Source organism: Saimiri boliviensis, chromosome 7 (assembly GCF_048565385.1).
Source record: "Saimiri boliviensis isolate mSaiBol1 chromosome 7, mSaiBol1.pri, whole genome shotgun sequence".
Lineage (NCBI taxonomy): Eukaryota > Metazoa > Chordata > Mammalia > Primates > Cebidae > Saimiri > Saimiri boliviensis.
This window is the reverse complement of record NC_133455.1, coordinates 83,634,814-83,658,011: the sequence shown is the minus strand read 5'-3', so window position 1 is coordinate 83,658,011 and position 23,198 is coordinate 83,634,814. Positions and strand designations below refer to the sequence as shown.

Here is a 23,198-nt window from a genome sequence, read left to right as displayed (position 1 = left end):
GATCTCAGCTCACCGCAACCTCCGCCTCCTGGGTTCAGGCAATTCTCCTGCCTCAGCCTCCTGAGTAGCTGAGATTACAGGCACGTGCAACCATGCCCAGCTAATGTTTTGTATTTTTAGTAGAGATGGGGTTTCACCATGTTGACCAGGATGGTCTCCATCTCTTGACCTCGTGATCCACCCACCTTGGCCTCCCAAAGTGCTGGGATTACAGGCTTGAGCCACTGCGCCCAGCCTGTGAAGGATATTTTGTATGAGCTTCATTTCTACTGCTCTAGAGAATAATAATGTAAAAATATTAAATTTAGCTAAATCTGTAAAGATGACTCAAAATTAAGCTTGTTTGTGAATCACCAACTCTCCGTAGGTACAATATCGGATATGTGTGTATGGGTGTGTAAATAAATTGAAACATAGATATTTACATACATAGAAACACAGGGAAAAGCAAATATATGCCATTTATCTGCAATCTGATCCAGATGATATTTTAGAACCTAATTTCTTTTGCAATTTTCTTCCCATGTTTGAACATTTACATCCACTGAATTATTCTTTATCAATTTTAATATTTGAAGGAAATGTACAAACACGACAAAGATTAATTTGTACTACCTCATTATAACTATGGATTGATGATTATTGACCAGTCAGAATTACATTCTTTTCATGTTACACCCAAAGACACACTGAAATTTATGTTTTTCCACAGGGAAAATTTTAAGAAAAGTAATTAAGGGAGATCAAGATCTATAGCCATCACCAAAATTCAATTTATAAGTGTAGAATAAAATAGCTAGGAATATTTCTTTAAAAGCTCTAGAAATAGGAATCGAAAAAAAGAAGAATACTTAATTCTTTAAATTCAAAGGAATTTAAAGCATAAAAATGTGTCCCAATCAGTCTACATAATTATAATGAGACTGAATTATTCTTTATCAGTTATTCTTTATCAATTTTCAATTATTCTTTATCAATTTTAATAATTGGAGGCCCACAAACTGTATGAGAGGAGTTACCAATATTGGATCACTTTGGAAATGATGAAATAAGCATTGGTAACTGTATGAATCTAGGAGTCTGGTCAAAAGGCCAAGGGCTAAAAAGCTGGACTTGGGTCATGCCCTGCCTATCTCATGAGGTGCTTACCTATGCCCTGAATCAGAGAATTTTTCTGTTGACAGCTCTGGATTGTTTGGGTAGATACTGATAGGGTAGATACTGTCCTCACAAGACCTTTCCAGAAAGACGGGAAAGAGGAGGAAGAATTCCTCCCTCCACCAGGAATTCTCTGGGGAGCACATAAGATTTTACACTACTAGTGTATTCCCAAGAGAAGCTACCACCACCTGGTAATCACCAGCTCTAACTTTTGTGTCTCAAAGTGCACCTTTCCTGGAATTACAACTAACTGAAACAGGGATTCAAAGGAGTCTCAGAAGACTGCAGGAAGAATGCTTCGAGGCAGATCCCTGTCTGTGACATCCCTGAGTGGGCTTCCCCAGTGGCAAGTTGAGGAACTTCCTGTGGAGGAGTTACTGCTCTTTGAAGTTGCTTGGGAAGTGACCAATAAAGGTTTGTACTGCTCCTTGAAGGTGGGTATTCGCTAGGTGACTGCAGAATGCGGAGTAACCTTTCACAGATGATTCTCTAGTAATAACCAATTCCCAGTGAATGAGGAAAGCATTTAAATGGAATGTAAATTTAGGCTACATTTAACCTTGTCTGTTACAACAGGCTATGAATACAGACTTGTGTATATGTTGAAGAGGAAGAAAATTGAAAATATTAGCTGTTGCCATGGAATTTGCATTTAAATTAAAATTTCAAATCCATATTGTGACAAAATAGAAATAAAAAGTTAATATTTGTATATTTTGTTTTAAAAGAAATAAAAAGTTAATATTTATATATTTTGTTTTAAAATTTGTCCCAGCAAAATAGTATAATTAAACATTTTATTTTTGGAAGATGAATATGTGATTAGAACCTGATGGAAACTTCAACTCTACATTCTCTTACTGATTATATGAACTACTTAATAATGCTACTAACTCACAATTAGCCTGGAGTAAAAGTTTTAATAGAAGCTTCTCAAAAGGCAAAATACTATGCTGCTATTCAGAAGAATGAAAGTAATTTTTCTTCAATGCTATGCTTATGTAGAAATTATAAAATAAAGAAAATTAAGTTGGTAAAGATAAACCAGTTTGTGAGTGAGGTACAACCTCATTTGTTCTGGGTAGGAGAAGGCAAGGCAGAGAATCACAGTGTAAATGATTTTTAAAATAAAGACATCTATAACTCGATCAAGACAATTGCAGTTTGGCTAAATAAGTAAATAAATACAAAATAAAGACATCCATAAAATTATAAAACAATTCCTTGTGGATTTATATTCTCTAGTTTAAAAGTGTCAAGACTACTGAGGAACATTAGCAAAGAAAAGCAAACTGACACAAGAGCAGACGATCAAACACCGCATGTTCTCACTCACAGGCGGGTGTTAAACAATGAGAACACATGGACACGGGGAGGGGAGCACTACACACTGGGGTCTGTTGGGGGGACATAAGGGAGGAACAGCGGGAGTTGGGGAGTTGGGGAGAGAGAGCATGGGGAGAAATGCCAGATACAGGTGATGGGGAGGAAGGCAGCAAAGCACATTGCCACGTGTGTACCTATGCAGCAATCTTGCACGTTCTTCACATGTACCCCAAAACCTAAAATGCAATAAAATAAATTTTAAAAAAAGAAGAAGAAAGAAAAAGTAATGGTTTTGAAGGCTGAGTTCACTGTTCATAGCCTGGAGACAAAACGCTCCTTAAGGCTATTAACTCCCCATGAGCTCACAATCTAAGGCCTGCAGGTCTCTCCCATCTTCTCTCATACTCCGCTCCTTCTCCCTCTCTGAGCCCCACTCAGATCTTTGAGCAGAGAATACTTCTGTGTCTTGGTATATATAGTTCTCTCATATACAACACTTTCTCTCCTTTAGCTATTAATCCTTCAAGTGTCAGCTCAAACGTCTCTTCATCAGAGAGGTTTTTCCCAAACTTCTAGCTAAACCGGATTAGAAACCACATCCCACTCCACTGTACACTTTGGAGTCTTAGAATACCTTGTTCTCTTAGTCTCACACTCATCACATTTGACTGTATTATAAGTTCAACATCTACCTTCTACAAATTTGTCAGTTCTTGAAGTTTGGGAATCAGTTCTGTATTCTTAACTCTATGTCCCTCATCTCTCTGTGCCTGATACCTAATAGACACTTGATGAATCCTTATCAAATAATAAAATAGATTAACAAATAAAAGCAATAAATTTCAAGGTTAATATTAACAAATGAAAAAGTTCTGAGAGGAAGACCACGCTTTTATCAGCTTCCTGAAGTCTCCTGTGATTATCATAAAGAACAAGTGCTCTCAAGTTCACTACTAAGCCACTGGGCTCTTCGTTAACACGGAAGTTTTCCAAATGGCTTTTCCCTAGAGCAGAATGAGAAGGACTCCATCCTTCCCAAGACCTAATGATGTTTCTCTTTTGTGATACAGTTTTTGTTCTTCCTCTTTCTTCACACCCACCACCACTTTTAAAGCTCCGTCCAGGCCAGGCACGGTGGTTCACAACTGTAATCTCAACACTTTTCAAGGCCTAAGCAGAGAATTGCTCGAGCCCAGGAGTTGGATATCAGCCTGGGGAACATAGGGAAACCCTGTTTCTACAGAAATTAAAAAATTTTCTGTAGCTGGCCATGAAGGCTCACGCCTGTAGTCCTAGCTACCTGAGAGTCGAAAGCGGGAGGATCGCTTGAGTCCAGGTGTTCTAGTGAGGCCGAAGTGAGCCAAGATTGCACCATTGCACACCAGCCTGGGCGACAGAGTGAGACCCTGTTTCAAACAAACAAATAGAAGCAAAAAGATCCATCAATTTGTTCCTCCCTTCCTTTACTTACTATTTTGCTGTCTGTGGGCTCTAAAGTCAGACTGCCTGATTTGGACTTCCAACTACACCATTACCTAGGTAATGTTAAAATTTATTGCATAGCCTCAGTTTCTCCATCTAAAAAATAAAGATAGCAGCATCTTCTTGTAAAGATGTGAAAACTAAAAGAAATACTAATTGTAAATCACTTGGAACTGTGCCGAGCATTTAATAAACACTCTGTAGGTATTAGCTTATCATTCTTTCTTGATAAAATTTATTCATAGAATGAGGAAATTAGCTCATTTTTTGCTTTGAGTCCGTAACTCATTTTCAAACACAAAAGTGAAAAGAATAGAAAAAAATACATATACATCAATGTTACTCTAATCACAGGATACATAGTAATTAGGATTTCTTTGCCTGGTGTGGATATGCCAATGGCCATGTAAATGTCATCTCAAGTTGTTATCACACCACGTGAAACACACAATCTATTATAAAAAAATTATACTTGGTTGCACAGCTTCAAGGTAAGCACTAGCTTACTCCTTTCTCTTTCGGCATGCCATATCTATGCTCATTTCATATAAAACATTTGGAGCTGCCATTGTAGGTATAATTGGTGGCAGTTCAGGGGGTCTTGCTCAAAGCGTGAGTATCACCTCCCACTGCCAAGATTGCAGCTGCTTTAATTTTAACTGAGGACCTAGAAAAGTACTGGGAACACAAATATTTGCTGACCATTGTCACAAGTAGCACCTCGTCTCCTTCCTACCAGACCTGCTGCCTTATAACATGATGTTCTAACTGTATAATGACTTCCTCTGCTTCTGCAACTGTGTTTTGAAACATGAGGGTCAGATTGGTAGCCACACACACTGAAATAGTAGTTTTTTTAAGCATTTACAAAATAGTGAAGTGTCTCTATATGTGTATAGTATGTGTGTGTGTGTGTGTGTGTGTGTGTGTGTGTGTGTGTACAGAGAGAGAGAGAAAGACAGAGATGGAGAGAGATGGGGGAAGAGACAGAGAAAGAGAATGAGAAACAGAGAGAGATACTTATTTTGGCTGATATCCATTCTGTACTTCTTTGAAATAGTGATTTTAGTAAATTTGCAGTGTTACCAGATGACGACTTAGGGTTTTAACCACCTCATTGTTATACGTACTATGGTAGCTTATCTTTTCTTTCAGATGAAAGGTGTGATACTTTGTCCTTACACTAAACATAGGCCCCATGTTGTTCCAGGAAAATAGAGATCAATAAAATACAAAGTACTTGTTTGAAAGTGAAGGTTAAGTTCAAATTCAACAACCTACGTTGCGGTAAAATGACAATTCATTAATGATATTGAGTGATTTTTTTTTTTTTCAAAATGTCCAAATAAAACTATTTATTTGCGGATTAAAAAAAGTATGTGTTGGTAAATCTCCTTGGTTTATACCCTGAATTTGAAAATAGGAATGACCTTGTCTCTACGCTATTGCATTTGCTTATATTCTAGCTTGCTAAGAAAGATCTTGGGGCAAAGTGTGCTGTATAAACAGTAAAAACCGAGGTAAAAATATGAGGAGGACAGAAAAAGGCTAAAATGGTGTTGGAATATAAGAAATAGCAGTAAAGACTGTTATAGCAAGACTGTACAGGGAAAAGTCTGGAGGGACAAAGATTTATTTATCATCAGGCCTCAACCGATATGAGATGGACTTTCTCTTATTAATATATTTATGATGTACATGTGGCATTTTGTTACATGCATGTAATGCATAACGATCAAGTCAGGTATTTGGGGTATTCGTCACCTCAAGTATTTATTATTTCTATGTGTTGGGAGCATTTCAAGTCCTCTCTTCTACTATTTTGAAATATACAATATATTGTGGTTAACTATATTCATCCTATTTTGCTATCAAACATCAGAACTCATTCCGTCTATCTAACTGTGTGTTTGTTTCCATTAATCAACTTCTCTTCATCTCCCTTCCTTCCACAACCTACACACCCTTCTCTGCCTCTGGTATCTATCATTCTGTTCTCTACCTGCATGACATCAACATTTTTTAGCTCCCACATATCAATGAGAACATGCAAAATTTGTCTTTCTATGCCTAGCTTATTTCACTTAACATAAAGACCTCCAGTTTTATCCACGTTGCTGCAAATGACATGATTTTATATTTTTACGGCTGAATACTATTCCATTGTGTGTATATATCACGTTTTCTTCATTCATCTATTGATGGACACTTACAATGATTCCATATCTTTGCTAATGTGAATCATGCTGCAATAGACAGTGTAGTTGAGGTATCTGTTTATTATTCTGAATTCTTTTTCTTTGGATAAATACCCAGTAATGGGATTGCTGGTCTTATGGATAGTTCAATTTTTCGTTTTTTGATAAATCTCCATACTGCTTTTCATAGCAGCTGTACTAATGTGCATTCTTGCCAGTAGTGCTTAAGAGTTCCTTTTCCTTCACATTCTTGCCAGCGTGAGTCATTTATTTATTTTAATCATGATTATTATAACTGGCATAAGACGATATCTCACTGTAATTTTGACTTGCACTTCCCTGGTGATTAGTAATGTTGAGCATTTTCCACATACCCAATTGGCATTTCTATGTCTTCTATTGAAAAATGCCTATTCGTATCTTTTGCTCATTTTTTTAATGAGCTTATTGGATTTCCACTCTTGAATTGTTGAGGTTCTTATATATTCTAGATATTAGTTCCTTGTCAAATGAATAGTGTGCAAATATTTTCTTGCATTCAACAGGTTGTCTCTTCACTCTGTTAATTGTTTCTTTTACTGTGAAGATGCATTTTCATTTAATATAGCCCCATTTGTCTATTTTTGCTTTTGTTGCCTGTGCTTTTGAGGTCTTAGCCATAAAATCTTTGCCCAAACCAATGTCTTGAAGTGTCTCCTTCATGTTTTCTTCTAGTAGTTTTTTAGTTTTGGGTTTTATATTTAAGTTTTTAATTCATCTTGAATTAACGTTTATATGGCAAGAAATAGGGATTGTATTAGGCCTTTTTTGCATCACTCTAAAGAAGTATCTGAGGTTGAGTAATTAATAAAGTAAAGGTTGTTTAGGAAACGTGGCACCTACATCTGCTTGGCTTCTGGTGAGGCCTTAGAAAGCTTTTATTCACATCAGAAGGCAAAGCAGGAGCTGGTATATCACATGACAAGAGAAAGGGCAAGAGAGAGAAGGGGAAGGTTCCAGACTTACTTACTTAATTAATTAATTAATCAATTTATTTATTTTCTTGAGACAGAGTCTCACTCTGTTGCCCACAATGGAGTGCAGTGGTGCAATCTTGACTAATTGCAACCTCCAACTCCCAGGTTCAAGTGATCCTCATGCCTCTGCCTCCCGAGTAGCTGGGACTATAGGCATGTGCCATCATGCCTGGCTAATTTTTACATTTTTAGTAGAGATGGTGTTTCACCATGTTGGCCAGGCTGGTTTCAAACTCCTGATCTCTAGTAATGTGCCCACCTTGGCCTCCCAACGTGCTGGGATTAAAAGTGTGAGCCATCAAAACTAGCCCCAGACTCTTCTAAACAGTTATGTGAACTAAATGAGCAAGAAACCAAGGAGACAATGCTAGGCCATTCATGAGGGATCCTCTCCCATGATCCAATCACCTCCTACAAGCCTCATCTCCAACACTGAGGATTACATTTTTTTGAGGCCATATCTTTATTTTTAATTTTTAAAATTATGTATATATTATTATTTTATTTTTCCATAAGTTATTGGGGTACAGGTGGTATTGGGTTACATGAGTAAGTTCTTCGGTGGTGATTTGTGAGATTTTGGTGCACCTATCACCTGAGCAGTATACTGCACCCTGTTTGTAGTCTTTTAACCCTTACCCTCCTCCCACGCTTCCCTCTAGTCCCCAGAGTTCATTGTATCATTCTTATGCCTTTGCGTCCTTATAGCTTAGCTCACACATAAGAACATACCATTTTTACTTTTCCATTCCTGACTTACTTCACTTAGAATAATAGTCTCCAATCTCATCCAGGTCACTGCGAATGCAGTTAATTCATTCTTTTTTATGGTTGAGTAGTAGTACGTCATATATACATATGCCACAGTCTCTTTATCCATTCATTGACTGACGGGCATTTGGGTTGGCTCCACTATTTTGCAATTGTGAATAGTGCTGCTATCACATGTGTGGGCAAGTACCTTTTCCTATAATGACTTTTTTCCCTCTGGGTAGATACCCACTGTGGGATTGCTGGATCAAATGGTAGTTCTACTTTTATTTCTTTAAGGAATCTCCACAGTTTTCCATAGGGGTATTACTAGTTTACTAGTAATTTTTGTTTTTCATTCTGTTTATGTAGTGTATCACATTTATTGACTTGTGTATGTCAAACCATTCCTACATCCTGGTATGGAACCCACCTGATCATGGTGGATTGTCTCTTTGTTATGTTGTTGAATTTGGTTATCAAGTATTTTAAGGATTTTTTTTTTTTTTTTTTTTTTTTTGAGACGGGGTTTGGCTCTTGTTACCCAGGCTGGAGTGCAATGGCACAATCTTGGCTCACTGCAACCTCCGCCTTCTGGGTTCAGGCAATTCTCCTGCCTCAGCCTCCTGAGTAGCTGGGATTACAAGCATGTGCTACCATGCCCAGCTAATTTTTTGTATTTTTTTTTTTTTTAGTAGAGACGGGGTTTCACTATGTTGACTAGGATGGTCTTGATCTCTTGACCTCGTGATCCATCCGCCTTGACCTCCCAAAGTGCTGGGATTACAGGCTTGAGCCACCGCGCCCGGCTTTTTGTTAAGGATTTTAGCAGGGCTTCAGGGATGTGGAGATGCATATGATATTCGGGTCTGAGGAAAGATGTCATCTGATGGGGGCTTGGCTCTCAAAATGACACCTTGCTGCTTAGGAATGGGGATACCAGGGATGGAACACAGTAAGAGCTCCTTCTTTGGAGCAATGCCTTTGTGTGATTGCTAGGCAGTTTTTTTTTTTTTTTTTTTTTGAGACGGAGTTTCGCTCTTGTTACCCAGGCTGGAGTGCAATGGTGCAATCTCGGCTCACTGCAACCTCTGCCTCCTGGGTTCAGGCAATTCTCCTGTCTCAGCCTCCTGAGTAGCTGGGATTACAGGCACGCGCCACCATGCCCAGCTAATTTTTTGTATTTTCAGTAGAGACGGGGTTTCACCTTGCTAACCAGGATGGTCTTGATCTCTTGACCTTGTGATCCACCCGCCTCGGCCTCCCAAAGTGCTGGGATTACAGGCTTGAGCCACCGCGCCCGGCCGGCAGTTTCTTATGTTAGTTTCAAGGCCCACGTGGTCAAGGGACTCTCCTATGGCTAGGATTCCTGGAGTCCATAATGGAGATGTGGACCACTGGGAGTCACTCTCTTACCTTTCCATGCATTGCAGAGCCTCTCTGGGCTCAGAGAGGAACCCTACTAGGTAGGCTTCCTTGCTTCCCTCCCCCTTATGGCCTTAGATGCTTTCTGTCACTTCTCTGTTGAATTCCAGAATTCTCTCTTATGTGGGATTTTTTGCTTACTATTTTGGTTCTTTGTGGAGGAGGCAAGAATCAGATGCCTTTAGTTAAGTCATCTTGAAGCCCCTCCCCTTGAAGTTTTAAAGCTTTATGTTTTTATTTCTAATAGACCGAAAGGGTATAATCATATTTTAAATACTCTGAGGCTATGTGGGGGACTATCTGAAGGCCTCAGCTGAGTGAAAGAAGTAGCAAATTAATTATCTATGTTTATCTTTTTATTTCATTTCCCAAATCAAATCATTTGTTCCTTCAAATAAAGGATTTTTCTTTCCCTCTTAAGTTATTCGGGAAATAAAAATGTTTGTAACCACCAAAGTGTATCTGAATTTGAAATACATAATCTAACAAACAAGGATGTTTTAAGATCTCTGAGCAAGAGGCTTAGTTGCAAATAAAAAAAATTTTCAAAAATAAAAAATGTAAATAAAGCATTTAATAAATGTTTACCTTCAGAAACCTGTGGTATATTCTCCTGCAAAAGATGAAGATGAAGGAAATAAGCCTACAGAAGAGGAGAAATTCTTTGGAAATTTTGCATTTTTGTGGATAGTGGTTTTGAAGAAAGCTTAGATATATTTAAATATGTTGCTAAGATGTAACTCCCACACTTTAAAGAAAAGTTCTTCATTTTAGTTGCCCTTACAAATTGGCTAAATTTATTTTTCCTCAACAAATACTTTTGATGGTCCCTAAAATTGTCCAGAATTTGAGGAAATACTTAGGTGTAGTAGATGACATCAATTTATGTTGACTTAGAGTCATTGTTGGATGGTTAAGTGAATCATGGCTGTTCTTGTCCAGTCTGGAAGCTTCTGCTTCCAAGTTTTATATATCCTCCTCACGTGTTCCATTCTGTCCTCATCATGTGGCATTTGGCCTGTGATTCGATAGTGTCCTTATTATCAGACTTTGTTCAATGACAGTTTAAACTTTTTCCGATGCAGTAAAAAGCTTTTCCTTAAATATAAAATTCTTAGGGACAATTAGTTTGTGTAGGCTCATATGAATATTACTTGCATTTTGAAGTTATATTAGCTCTTCTTTTTTATAAATTAATAAAGCCTATTGTTACCATATAATAGTCCCAACATTTGCCTTTTGCGTCTCGCCTTTCAAAAGGCAATTCTACAAAAAGTGTGTTTTGCATGGCTCTGGCTTAAAGTAATGTCTTCAGATGCAATTCTAACTTGTGGCCATTGATTGTGACTATTGATAAGATTTACTATGTAAAGTATAAGCTACTGGAATAATACATTTCAGAATATAGTAGCTATCAAAGCCTGTATTCTGATAAATTGGAATACGTTTTGAAAGATAGCAGTGAAAAATACGAAGCTTTCTTCTCAACATGTAAGTAACAAAATTGCTCTTTGCAATTGAGTTGTAGATTGGTGCCAGGATCGTATTAATTCCAGGACTTCACACAGGATTTCTTGAGTCATCCCCTTGCTCTAGCTCATGGAGATAGTATTGCTCAAGTAATTGACAGACTATTTGTGTATTCTCAAGTCATTACTGTTTAGCACTGTCATGGGAAATAACCTGCCTAAGTTTACTGGAAGTCTTCCTCCCCTCACCCCTCCTTATATCCTCCTACCTGGTTATCCTTTTCAATCCTATTACTCTTTCATTGCACATTCTGCTTCCAGTTTAGGGTCTTGGCTCTAACCAATGCCTCTGCCTAAAAATTCATCTCCATGACATCCATTTGCCCAGTTTCTTCACCCTTTGTAATTAACCCACTGAGTGACATTTTACTTGCTCAATTTTTGTCTTTCCAATCAGATCTAATTTATTTTATATTTAAAAAATTTATATATATTCAGAAGGTTTGTACTAATCCATTTTCATGCTGCTAATAAAGACATATCTGAGACTAGGTAATTTATAAAGGAAAAAGGTTTAATTGGATCACAGTTCCACAGGGCTGGGGAGAGCTCAGGAAACTTACAATCATGGCAGAAGGGGAAACAAAAATGTCCTTCTTCACATAGAAGCAGCAAGTAGAAGTGCCGAGCAAAAGAGGGAAAGGCATTTTACAAAACCATCAGATCTTGTGAGAACTCACTCACTATCACAAGAACAGCATGAGGATAACCATCTCCATGATTCCATTACCTCCCTCCAGGTCCCTCCTACAATATGTGGGGATTATGGAAACTACAATTCAAGATGATATTTGGGTGGGGACACAGCCAAGCTGTATCAGAGTACAAATGCAGGTTTCTTACATACATATGTTGCATAGGGATGAAGTCTGAGTTTTCAGTGGACCATCACCTGAAAAGTGAACACTGTATCCAATAATTAGCTTTTCAGTCCCCACCCTACTCCTATCCTCCCACCATTTTTAGTCTCAATTGTCTATTATTTCATCCTGTGTATCTATGCACACCCATTGTTTAGCTCCCACTTATAAGAGAACATGCCGTGTTTGACTTTCTGTTTCTGAGTTATTTCACTGGGGATAATGTCCTCCAGTTCTATCCATATTGCTACAAAAGACATGACTTCATTCTTTTATATGGCTAAGTAGTAGAAATAAACAAATATCTCACATACACATACACATGCGTATATATATATATATATGTATGTATGTGTGTATATATAATATATGTGTGTGTGTGTGTGTGTGTATATATATATATATAAACATTTCTTTATTCAGTCCTCCACTGATGGACATTTAGGTTGATTCCATGTCTTTGATATTGGGAACAGTGCTACTTTGAACATACTAGTGCAGATACCTTTCACTTTGGGTACATATCCGGTAGTGGGATTGAGGAATCGAATGGTGGTTCTGTTTCCAGTTCTTCGAGAAGTCTTCACACTGTCTTCCATAATACTAATTTACATTCTTACCAACAGTATATAAGTGTTTTCTTGTCTCCACATCCCAACCAACATCTGTTGTTTTTGAACTTTATAATAATAGCCATTCTGACTGGTATGAGGAGGTATCACATAGTGGTTTTAATTTGCATTCTCTCATGATTAGTGATGTTGAGCATTTTTGTCATGTTTATTGGCCACTTGTATATCTTCTTTTGGAAAATGTCTGCTCAGGTCCCAAGCTGTATTTGTCAGGGTTCTCTAGAGAGACAGATAGATAAAGTAGATAGATAGCTAGATATAGATATAGATATAGATATAGATATAGATATAGATATAGATGATATAGATATAGATATAAAAGAGAGTTTTTAAGTAGTTTTAACTCACGAAATCACAAAGTCCCACAATAGGCCATCAGCAAGCTGAGGTGCAAGAAAGCCAGTCCAAGTCCCAAAGCTAAAGAACTTGGGGTTGAATGCTCAAGGGCAGGAAGCATCCAGCATGGGAGAAGGATGTAGGCTGGGAGGCTAAGTCAGTCTAGGCTTTTCACATGTTTGTTTCTGCCTGCTTTATATCCTGGCTGCACTGGCAACTGATTAGATGGTGCCCACCTAGGTTAAGGATGGGTCTGCCTTTCCCAGTCCACTGACTAAAATGTTAATCTCCATTTGCAACACCCTCACAGGCACACCCAGGATCAATAATTCATGTCCTTCAATCCAATCAAGTTGACACTCAGTATTAATCATCGCAAGTCCATCCCTTGTCAACTTGAACCAATTCACATCTCCTGAGATCATACGTTATCTTCAAATAAAGACAGCAATAAGGTCATAATTATGCCTAACATACTATAACTATCCTTTGTGCAACTGAAAACACATCAATCCCCAATGCAAATGCTACTACATAAAGTTAACTATACTTAAATGCTGATATGAAGTCCATAAATCTTATGCCACATGATAAAGGAAAAAGGAAATAAAATGAAGATATTTTCTTAGTACAAGAGTATACATACACAAAGATGTTTTTAACAAAAGAAGGAGGAAATACTCATGACAATTACAGTCCTCATATCTGCAACTGGTCACGTGGTTGATGACTACCTTCTGCTATTACACATTCTGTATTCCCTTTGCCTTCAGCAAACACTCAGCAGGTCTTGTTTTTTTTCCTGGGGGAATGACCCAAACCTTCATTTGTAGTCCTGCCTGGATTGGGCTTAATCACAGGGGATGGTAATACTAAGAGATGCCCTAATGGATCTCCTGTATTTCATGCATACTCTTCCTTACCACCATTGTGGAGTAGTAGACTGATTTCATCTTGATAGCCTGGACCAATCACCCTAGCCAACACTGTCACTCCTTTCTTGACCTGTTGACTTAAAGGTAGGAGGAGCCCAAAGTATCCAGGTGGCAATCTTAATTTCCAGTTTAATGGAATTGTTATTGTGTCACCTGGTGGCAGTGTTCCTCCCTCTGGAACTAAGACCTTTAGGCCAGCAGAACATAATGTTATGGGAACAGGACGCAAAAATGTTTCTAGCTGAATACTAGGGGTGATGGTGAGTGGTGCCACTTCCACTTTCACCCTTTGATTCCCGGACCCATGAATCCTGGCTACAGGAGAAACAGTGCCGTATATTGGAAACTGATTCACAGCATATATGGTCTTCTGGAGAGCTTTGCCCTAGCCCTGTAATGTATTTTCACCTAGTTGGCATTGTAATTGTAACTTCAAAAGGCCATTCCACTGTTCTATCAATCTAGCTGCTTCAGAATGACGGGGAAAATGGTAAGACCAGTAAATTCCATGAGCGTGAGCCCACTGCTGCACTTGTTTCACTATAACATAAAGTGAGTGCCTTGGTCAGAGGCAGTGCTGTATGGAATACCATGATGGTGGATAAGGCATTCCATGAGTCCATGGATAGTAGTCTTGGCCGAAGCATTGCACGCAGGATAGGCAAGCCCATATCTGAAGTAAGTGTCTATTCCAGTGAGGGGCATGTCCTACAAAGGGGCTGTAGTGCTGCAGCTGTCCACTTTCAGGTGGTGCCTCTATGTCACGCAGAACCATCTGTGAAGCAGGCCCCAGTCTTCTCTTCCTCTGTCAGCTGATCATAGGGAACTCCCCATGAGGCCATTGGTGCAGCCTGAGAGAGAGAGGGCAGGGTGACAGGAGTGGAGACCGTGGGCATTTGAGCCACTTCCTCATGTAACTTATTTGTGCCTTCAGGATCTGCTCAATCCCGATCACGTATATCCCACTTCCATTTGATGATGGAATGCTGCTGTGCACACAGACTTTATGGCTAGATGGGTCAGAAAGCACCCAGTTCATAGCAGTTCAGGTCATATGGTGACTTGATGACCCATAGTCAAACGTTCAGTTTCCACCAAAGCCCAGTAACAGGCCAAGAGCTGTTTTTCAAAAGGAGAGTAGTTATCTGCAGAAGATGGCAGGGCCTTGCTCCAAAATCCTAGAAGCCTCTGCTGTGATTCACCTATGAGGGGGCTGCCAAAGACTCCAAACAGCATCCCTATCTGTTACTGACACCTCAAGCACCATTGCATCTCCTGGGTCATGTGTCCCTAGTGAAAGAGAAGCCTGCACAGCAGCCGGGACCTGTTGCGGAGCCTTCTCCTGTTCTAGACCCCACTCAAAACTGGCAGCCTTTTGGGTCACTCGTTAAGTGGGCCAGAGTAACACACCCAAATCAGGAATGTATTGCCTCCAAAATCCAAATAGGCCTACTAGGCATTGTGCCTTTTTTTGGTTGTGGGAGGGGCCAAATGCAGCAACTTAGCCTTCATCTTAGAAGGAATATCTCAACGGGCCCCACACCATTGGACCCCTGGAAATTTTGCTGAGGTAGAAGTTCCCTGAATTTTAGTCAGATTTATTTCCCATGCTCTGGCACGCAAATGTCTCAGCAATAAATCCAGTGTGTTTGCTACTTCTTGCTCACTGGTCCCAGTCAGCATGTCATCAATGTAATGGACCAGTGTGATATCTTGTGGAAGTGAAAGATGATCAAAGTCTCTCCGAATAAGATTATGGCACAAAGCTGGAGAGCTGATATACTCCTGAATTCATCATTTTCTTTCATAACTTTGTCCAGTGAACTTATGAGCAACCAACCAACTTCACTATGTTCCTTGATTCTCCACATGTAGTCAAAAGTATTATGTAAGGAGTCACTAAATTCCTTGCCTCTCATAAACGTTAAATCAGGAGTGTCAAATGCATTTATTTTACATAACTCTCTAAACAATTCATGCCAAGGGCTATCAATGTTCTTCATACTATTAGAACAAGAGTCCTTAGAATTTTGGGTCTAATCATATTAAGCAGCCAACTCCAGAAACCCCAAAACCAATGAAAGAACTCCACGCTTAATATTCTGTTCCTCTAGAACCATTCCTGGTACCAAAATCTGTATTAGTAAGGGTTCTTTAGAGAGACAGAACTAATAGGATATATATATATATATATAACACAAAAATAGACAAATAAAACTTAAAATGCTTAATTAAACTAAAATATATATGAATATATATATGCATACATAGACAGTAGTATATATATGAATATATATAATAGGAGTGTGTGTGTGTGTGTGTGTGTGTGCGTGTGTGTGTGAGTTTATTAAGCAGATTAACCCACAAGGTCCCACAACAGACCATCTGCCAGCTGAGGAGCAAGGAAGCCAGTCCGAGTCCCCAAACTGAAGAACCTGGAGTTCGATATTCCAGCGCAGGAAAAATCCAGCAAGGGAGAAAGATGTGGGCTGGGAGGCTAAGCCAGTCTAGCCTTTTCACATTTTTCTGCCTGCTTTATATCTTGGCTGCGCTGGCAACTGATTAGATGGTGCCCACCCAGATTAAGGGTGGGTCTGCCTTCCCCAGCCCACTGACTCATATGTTAATCTCCTTTGGCAATAGCCTCACAGACATACACAAGATCAATACTTTGCATCCTTCAATTCAGTCAGGTTGGCACTCAGTATTAACCATCACACTTACTTTCTAATGGGGTTGGGTTTTTTGGTCGTTGAGTTCTCTGTTGATTCAGTGTATTAGCCTTTTGTTGCATTTATAGTCTGCAAAATATTTTTTCTCATTCTGTAGCTGATCTGTTTACTCTGTTGATCAAGTCTTTTGCAGTGCAGAAGAATTTAAGTTTAAGTCTCATTTGTCGATTTTTGTTTTTGTTGTGTTTATTTTTGAGGACTTAGTCATAAATTCTTTGCTTAGGCCAGGTCTAATTTCTAATCCTCCTTTACAGCCTGGCTTTCCCTCCAAGCTAATATTATTTTACCCCCATTTGACACACGAGTTAAGTGAACTTTATGTCAGCTAAATAAGTTGACTAATTCAATATAAGTTGTTTCCAATTTTTTGCCATTATAATACTCCAGTAAACATCATTTTATCACTCTTCTTAATTTTCCCCCAGGACAGTTTTGACACTGTCATTAATTTTCCCCCAAGACAGTTTTCTAGATGTGGACTTGCTGGATCCCAGAGTGTGTGTATTTTCCAAATGGATCGATATTGTCTGGATTTGTGTGTTAATAGAGATAGCAGCAATATCAGAGGGGAGAATGAAACAATGATTCTAGGAAGGGAGAAATATCATGTGAGAACGAAAATACGGATCTGTGTTATTGGATTTGGCATCGGGGTTGGACCAAGCATTTTCTATGAAAATCTATAAGCACTTTCTCCTTATCAGAAAAATACCTTGCTTGGTGCTTTAAAAGATAAATGACTAGCCGGGCGCGGTGGCTCAAGCCTGTAATCCCAGCACTTTGGGAGGCTGAGGCGGGTGGATCAAGAGGTCAAGAGATCGAGACCATCCTGGTCAACATGGTGAAACCCCGTCTCTACTAAAAATACAAAAAATTAGCTGGGCATGGTGGTGCGTGCCTGTAATCCCAGCTACTCAGGAGGCTGAGGCAGGAGAATTGCCTGAACCCAGGAGGCGGAGGTTGCGGTGAGCCAAGATCGCGCCATTGCACTCCAGCCTGGGTAACAAGAGCGAAACTCCGTCTCAAAAAAAAAAAAAAAAAAAAAAAAAATGATAAATGACTATTTAGTTTAGGAGATTTGCTCATAATTGCAAACCCCAGCGGCTGTTATTTGAACATCCTGAGCCCCTTTTGGACCACCGTAGGAGAAGGAGAAAGAGGGGTGAAAGTGATTTCTGCTGCTTGAGGGCATGTATGATGACATGAGTATTTGTCCTGACTTTTGACACTACAAAGTGATTGGAGCTTTAGGCAAGTAGTGCTTTACTCCAATTGTCTTTTCAGATTTTTTTCTGAAGCTATTTGACCTCTTTGCTGCCTCCCACCTGCTGCTCTTTCACATGCACCTGGAAGGGACTTTAAAATATGCACAGAATTGAACAAAACAGTAACCATTCATTAGTGTCCCTTAATAACATGTTTATTTGGAAAGGTAAACTATTTATTTAGACAGGTAAACAAACCCTTGGGCTTAGTGGATCCTAAATGCTAATTTAAAAATCTGAACTCATTTCCATCCCTTATCACTTAAAATTAATTGCTAATCTGAATGATAATAAAACCTTTTTTTCTTTTAACAGTCGGAGGCATCTATACTGTGATTCAGACAAAGGCCAAAACAACAGCAGATGAATGGGGAGACAACTATTTTCTGATAGGTCCGTATTTTGAGCATAATATGAAGACTCAGGTGGAACAGTGTGAACCTGTAAATGATGCCGTCAGAAGAGCAGTGGACGCAATGAATAAGCATGGCTGCCAGGTAAAGGAACTGACACTTTACTTGGCAATTCTCAGTAAACTTACGGAAAAAAAAAAACTGCAATTAACATGAACTCAGAAGACCATTCACCTACTTAGAGAAAAAGCAGATTTGTGAGAAAGATGATGAACTCACCTTTAAATGGATTCCATTTGAGACACCTGGTGAAAACTAAGGAGGAAGAATAATTGGTTTGGAGTTCAGCAGAAGCTATAGGGTAAACATGTTTTTGAGGAAGTCATTAGTACATAAATGGAAGTCATGGGTTTTGGTAAAATTATTCAGTGGAAATGTATAGATTTGAACAAAAGTTTTCAGCCAAACCTTGTGGAATGTTAGCATGTTAGGCCATCTACATTACAAGAAGCTAGAGATTGCAAATGTAGAAGCAAAGCTAATGATGTAGAACCAAGGATATTCAAATCTTGATCCTCAAAGGGTGCGACTATGTTACCTTTTATAGCAAATGGAATATTGCAGATGTGATTCAGTTAAAGATTTTGAGAAGGGGAGATAATCCTGAATCACCTAGGTGGGCCCAATGTAAACATAAGGGTCCTCATAAGAGGGAGGCCTTAGAATTAGAATCAAGCAGGGGGTGTAGCAATGAAACTGGAGTCTGGAGGGATGTACTTTGTAGATGGAGGAAGAGGCTATAAGGAATGTAGGTGACCTACAGAAGTAGGAAAGGGTAAGAAAATAGGTTTTTCCCTGGAGACTGCAGGTGAATTGTGGCTCTGTCAACATGCTGATTTTAGTGCATTTTGGACTACTGACTTCAATATCTGTAAGATAACAGATTTGTTTTAAGCCTCTAGGATTGTGGTAATTCGTTGCAGCTACAACAGGAATCATGATGTTAAGTCAAGGGAGGAGAGAATTATGAAGAGGGGATTCAGTCAACAAAGGTCTGATCCAGGGTCTGTTGGGTTTGGTAATATTTGGGCCATTGGGAACATGGAGGAGTACAGTTTTAGAGGAGAAAGGAAAGTTAAATCACATTTCAGTTGGTTAAGGAATAAATAAGTGGTCAGGAAAAAGATACAGAAGTTGTGATTATGAGATGTTTCTATGAAGAAGAAATATAATCAAGTCGTTGCAGAATGACATGGTTTTGAGAATTGGTGTTTTATTAAATATGAGTAAGACCTGAGCATATTTATTTGCAAAAAGGAAATACCTAGCAGACAAGGTGAAGCTGAAAGCTCAGAATAAATGGAGGATTAAAGAGAGTAAAATCGCCAAGAATGGGAACGGGAAGATCCAAAGCAATATTGAAAGAATAATATTTCACTTGTCTTACTCAAACAGCAAAAAAGGGTAAATGCAAATACTAGAGACAAGTTAATGAAGAATTCAGGACAATCTTACCCAATGATTTTGATGATCTTCCTGAAGGAGGAGTTAAAGGTCATTTCATTAAGAGGCAAGTGTCGAAACTAGGGAAGTTCAAGAAAGAATTTGTTCAAGATGTTCAAGGAATTTTTGGACATACTTGAGATGTACTCATGACTTTGTAGTGGCACAAATATACACAGCTGTGACTCTGTCCAGGCGCAATCTAGTCTGAGTGACAGGGCAGGAAGCAGAATAGATGAAGATCCAGTGTTGTTTCGTTTCAGCATTCATGCAAATGGGTCAAGGTGGCCCAAAAATTGAAGGTAATTGTGAAGGTGATTGAATTAATAGTTTCATTGATGGCTATCACATTGGAATAGATAGAAAAGGAAGGAATTAAATAAGGAATAGACAGGAAAGTAAGCAAAGCCAGAAAGAAGATGATATTGTAGGACAAAATGGAGGGTTATAGGAACTGGAGGCTTTAAAGGGGAGAAAGAAAAATATATACATTGGGAAAAACAGAGTGACAGAAATGGAAGTACAAGAGTTGTCATTGGGTAACAGAATGCCACAGGGGAATATTTTAGAGGAGAAACAATTTGGGATTTGACAAGGAAACAATGTAGTCATGATCTTGAGTAGCTGAAATTAGGTGGACATGAAAGTCTTTTAAGTCCATAAGGTCAAGTAACCATGAGGTTAAGTGTGCAGGATAAAAAAATCTGGACTTTGAAGTTGCTTAAGATAAGGTCAAAATGTAACCTTATCTTTGCTGAACAAGGAAAGGTAATATTTTTGGATAGCATACATTTCAAAGGTGTTTTATTTGTAAATAATGGATAAGGCTTTAAAAGCTTCAGCAGAATTTTAAAAATCAGTAACTTTCCTTCTTACTCATCCCAGGAATAGAGTTTCTGGGGGTGAAAAAATGCAAAGCCTTCACTTGAGAGGCTGTGTGGGTAGTGGTGTCCAGGAGGTGCATGCAAAGTTTAAGGAGTGGAATGTATAATTTACAAGGGAACTTGAGATCCCAAAGAGTACTAGGAAAACACTTCTTAGTGAAGGCAGCGTAGAGAATGTTAGAAATGTGACAGAACAATGCCTGTTGTAGTATCAGAATGCAAGTAAATGAGATGTTAGAAGGGGCTTGCATTTGAAGTTCTTGTAAAGAAAGAGGTAGATGAGAAACACAATGAAACTGGTCTCAAGACTACATGGATTTCTAGCGTAGGGATATTTTCATGTTGCAGCCAGGAACTGACTGGAGGTCAATACCAGCTAGCTTACATTCTCTTATTTGTATGATAGTCTCAATGCTTTTTTATGATCTTAGCTCACTGTATCATGTGGCACATGTTACGCAGTGAGTAAATATTATATAATAATATTACATGTTATTCACAGTGTATAAATAGATGAAGCAATAAATTTCCCAAGGAGAAAAAGTGTTGAAAAGTTGTTTGGGGCTCAGGAAAATTTCATCTTAAAAGGAAACAGTGGCATGATAAACACTAAGTCATAATGAAACAAGAGAAACATAATGAGGGTCTTTCAAGGTTGACCAAAGAAAGAGCATCCCCACACATGCCCGGCCCCCATGGTAGAAACTGATCAAATTGGGCTTCAGAGCCCTGTAAAATTCAGCCATGGGTGGAGTCAGAAGTGCCAGAATGTAAGCAATATGAATATATTTTATTTTCTAGAAAAGCCTGGATTCATATTCAAAGAGAATGTTAGCCTCTGCTGAGTTCCAGAAAGGATCGGAAGTAGTTTATGAGGTTGTATACCATGTAATAGGAGAGTAAACACACACAAAAAATTAAGACAAAAGAACAAATAAAATACTACAGGAATATGGCGTTAAAAAGGAAGTTGAAACTTGAATATGTAAGTGATTGTATACATACAACTGGAAAAAATAAGAGAGCTAATTCATTAAAACTTGTACAAGAGAAGACATTTAGGAATCAAAGTCAATTTGAAGAATGTAATAGAATTATACTTTGAGCTGCTAAAGAGATAATGTATCTAGGGCAATGTGTTTAGTTAAACCTCTGGCAGCAACCATACTGGGAAACATTTTGTGTCACTTTTTTGATAGTAATAGTAAGATAAATCAAACTGGTTTATAGAAATAGCTTTTTCTTCTAGCAGGAAATATTGTTAGTCCTGCTGCATAAAAGAAAATAAGCAAATAAGCAACACTGGAGACATTATATCTGAATGCCCTGATTTTCAGAGATACAAAGCACTTCATGGCTCTTTCGTAAAAGCAGAGGCTATAATATTAAACCCTGTAAGCTCAAGGTCACAAGAGAGTGACTAGAGATAGATGAACAGAGATTACATGATCTAGATACATTGTTTTAAAATTTAATGATGAGCAAGAATTCGGAGGTTCTAGACGAATGGATGCATGCCCATTCCAGCTTGAGGTTCAAAAAGCAGAGGTTATATGTTATCAATAGTCTTTTCTGAGTAACTCATTTAATCTGCTATTGAGTACTACATAAAGTTTATATCCTCAGAGTGCAAATACATTGTCCTGTCTTGGATGACTTAATATCACTACATGGCTATGTGTTCTTTATATGACAGGTGCATTTTGGAAGATGGCTGATAGAAGGAAGTCCTTATGTGGTACTTTTTGACATAGGCTATTCAGCTTGGAATCTGGATAGGTGGAAGGGTGACCTCTGGGAAGCTTGCAGTGTCGGCATTCCTTATCATGACCGAGAAGCCAATGATATGCTGATATTTGGATCTTTAACTGCCTGGTTCTTGAAAGAGGTATGGTTTATTATACAGTGATACAACAGAGGAGCAGCACAACAGCTTTCAGTGCTCAAAAATGATCCCATGAGTTTTAGATGAAGCAAATTTTGACACGATGCCATTACGGCTTGTCCTAATACAGTTTACAGAAATCTGAGGAAATATTCAGCATTCTGCAAATTAAATGCCAGACTTTGGAACAAAGTAATAATGATACTTATTACTATTTACCTCATGTCAAATTTAAATGGCATGATGTATATAAAACATCTAATTATATTTGCCCGATATAAAGATGATAATCAATATATATGCAAAAATAACTTATGACGTATAGAATCTTAAGTATAGCAAATAGTTTAATAAGCTATTTGTTTAATAAGCTTTCCAGGTGGTTCTGATGGGCACTACATGTGATAACCACTGTTTTAGGTTAGTTCTCTAACCTTCCCAATTCTCTGCTCAGCCTTCTTGAATTCCAGTGTTTTGTTATTGTCTCTATTAAGGAAATGAACTCTCATTGTGGAGCCAGTGTGAATGTTAATATTTTGTAAGGGCAAAACAACCTGTCTCTCTGTAAAGCAAGGAGACGGTTGCCCACCTGATTTGGAATTAGACCCCGTGTGAAATTAGACCCCAATCTTCAGTGTGTTACAAAGCTGCTATTTGATTCTAAGCACTTTTTTATTAGCCTCTTTCTAATTCCACATTCTTAATAATATATCAGTTAATTATTTTTTTGGCTTCAAGAAAAAGAAAACCCAAATAAGCTGAATTTAAAGTGTAGAATACTTTATTATTTAGTTTAAAATGATGTAATGGCATTTTGTCTTTGTTTCTCAAAATCAAATATGTGAATATACACATGAAAATCATTGATTGCTTTTAGAGTTTTCAAGTCATTGAAAATTCAAGTAATTGTTTATTAGAAAAGAATA

The 23,198-nt window shown here is 38.3% G+C and overlaps 1 protein-coding gene across 1 annotated transcript in view; it reads left to right on the top strand.

Annotated features, from left to right (window-relative positions):
- The first annotated feature begins 1,152 nt into the window (after positions 1-1,152).
- The window catches only part of GYS2 (glycogen synthase 2), a 61,034-nt gene continuing 38,988 nt past the window's right edge, over positions 1,153-23,198 (top strand). The window contains exons 1-3 of the mRNA XM_003926564.4: positions 1,153-1,575; positions 17,963-18,144; positions 22,084-22,275. Coding sequence (XP_003926613.1) covers positions 1,455-1,575; positions 17,963-18,144; positions 22,084-22,275 — 495 coding nt within the window. The 5' untranslated portion in view covers positions 1,153-1,454. The remainder of the gene's footprint in view (positions 1,576-17,962; positions 18,145-22,083; positions 22,276-23,198) is intronic.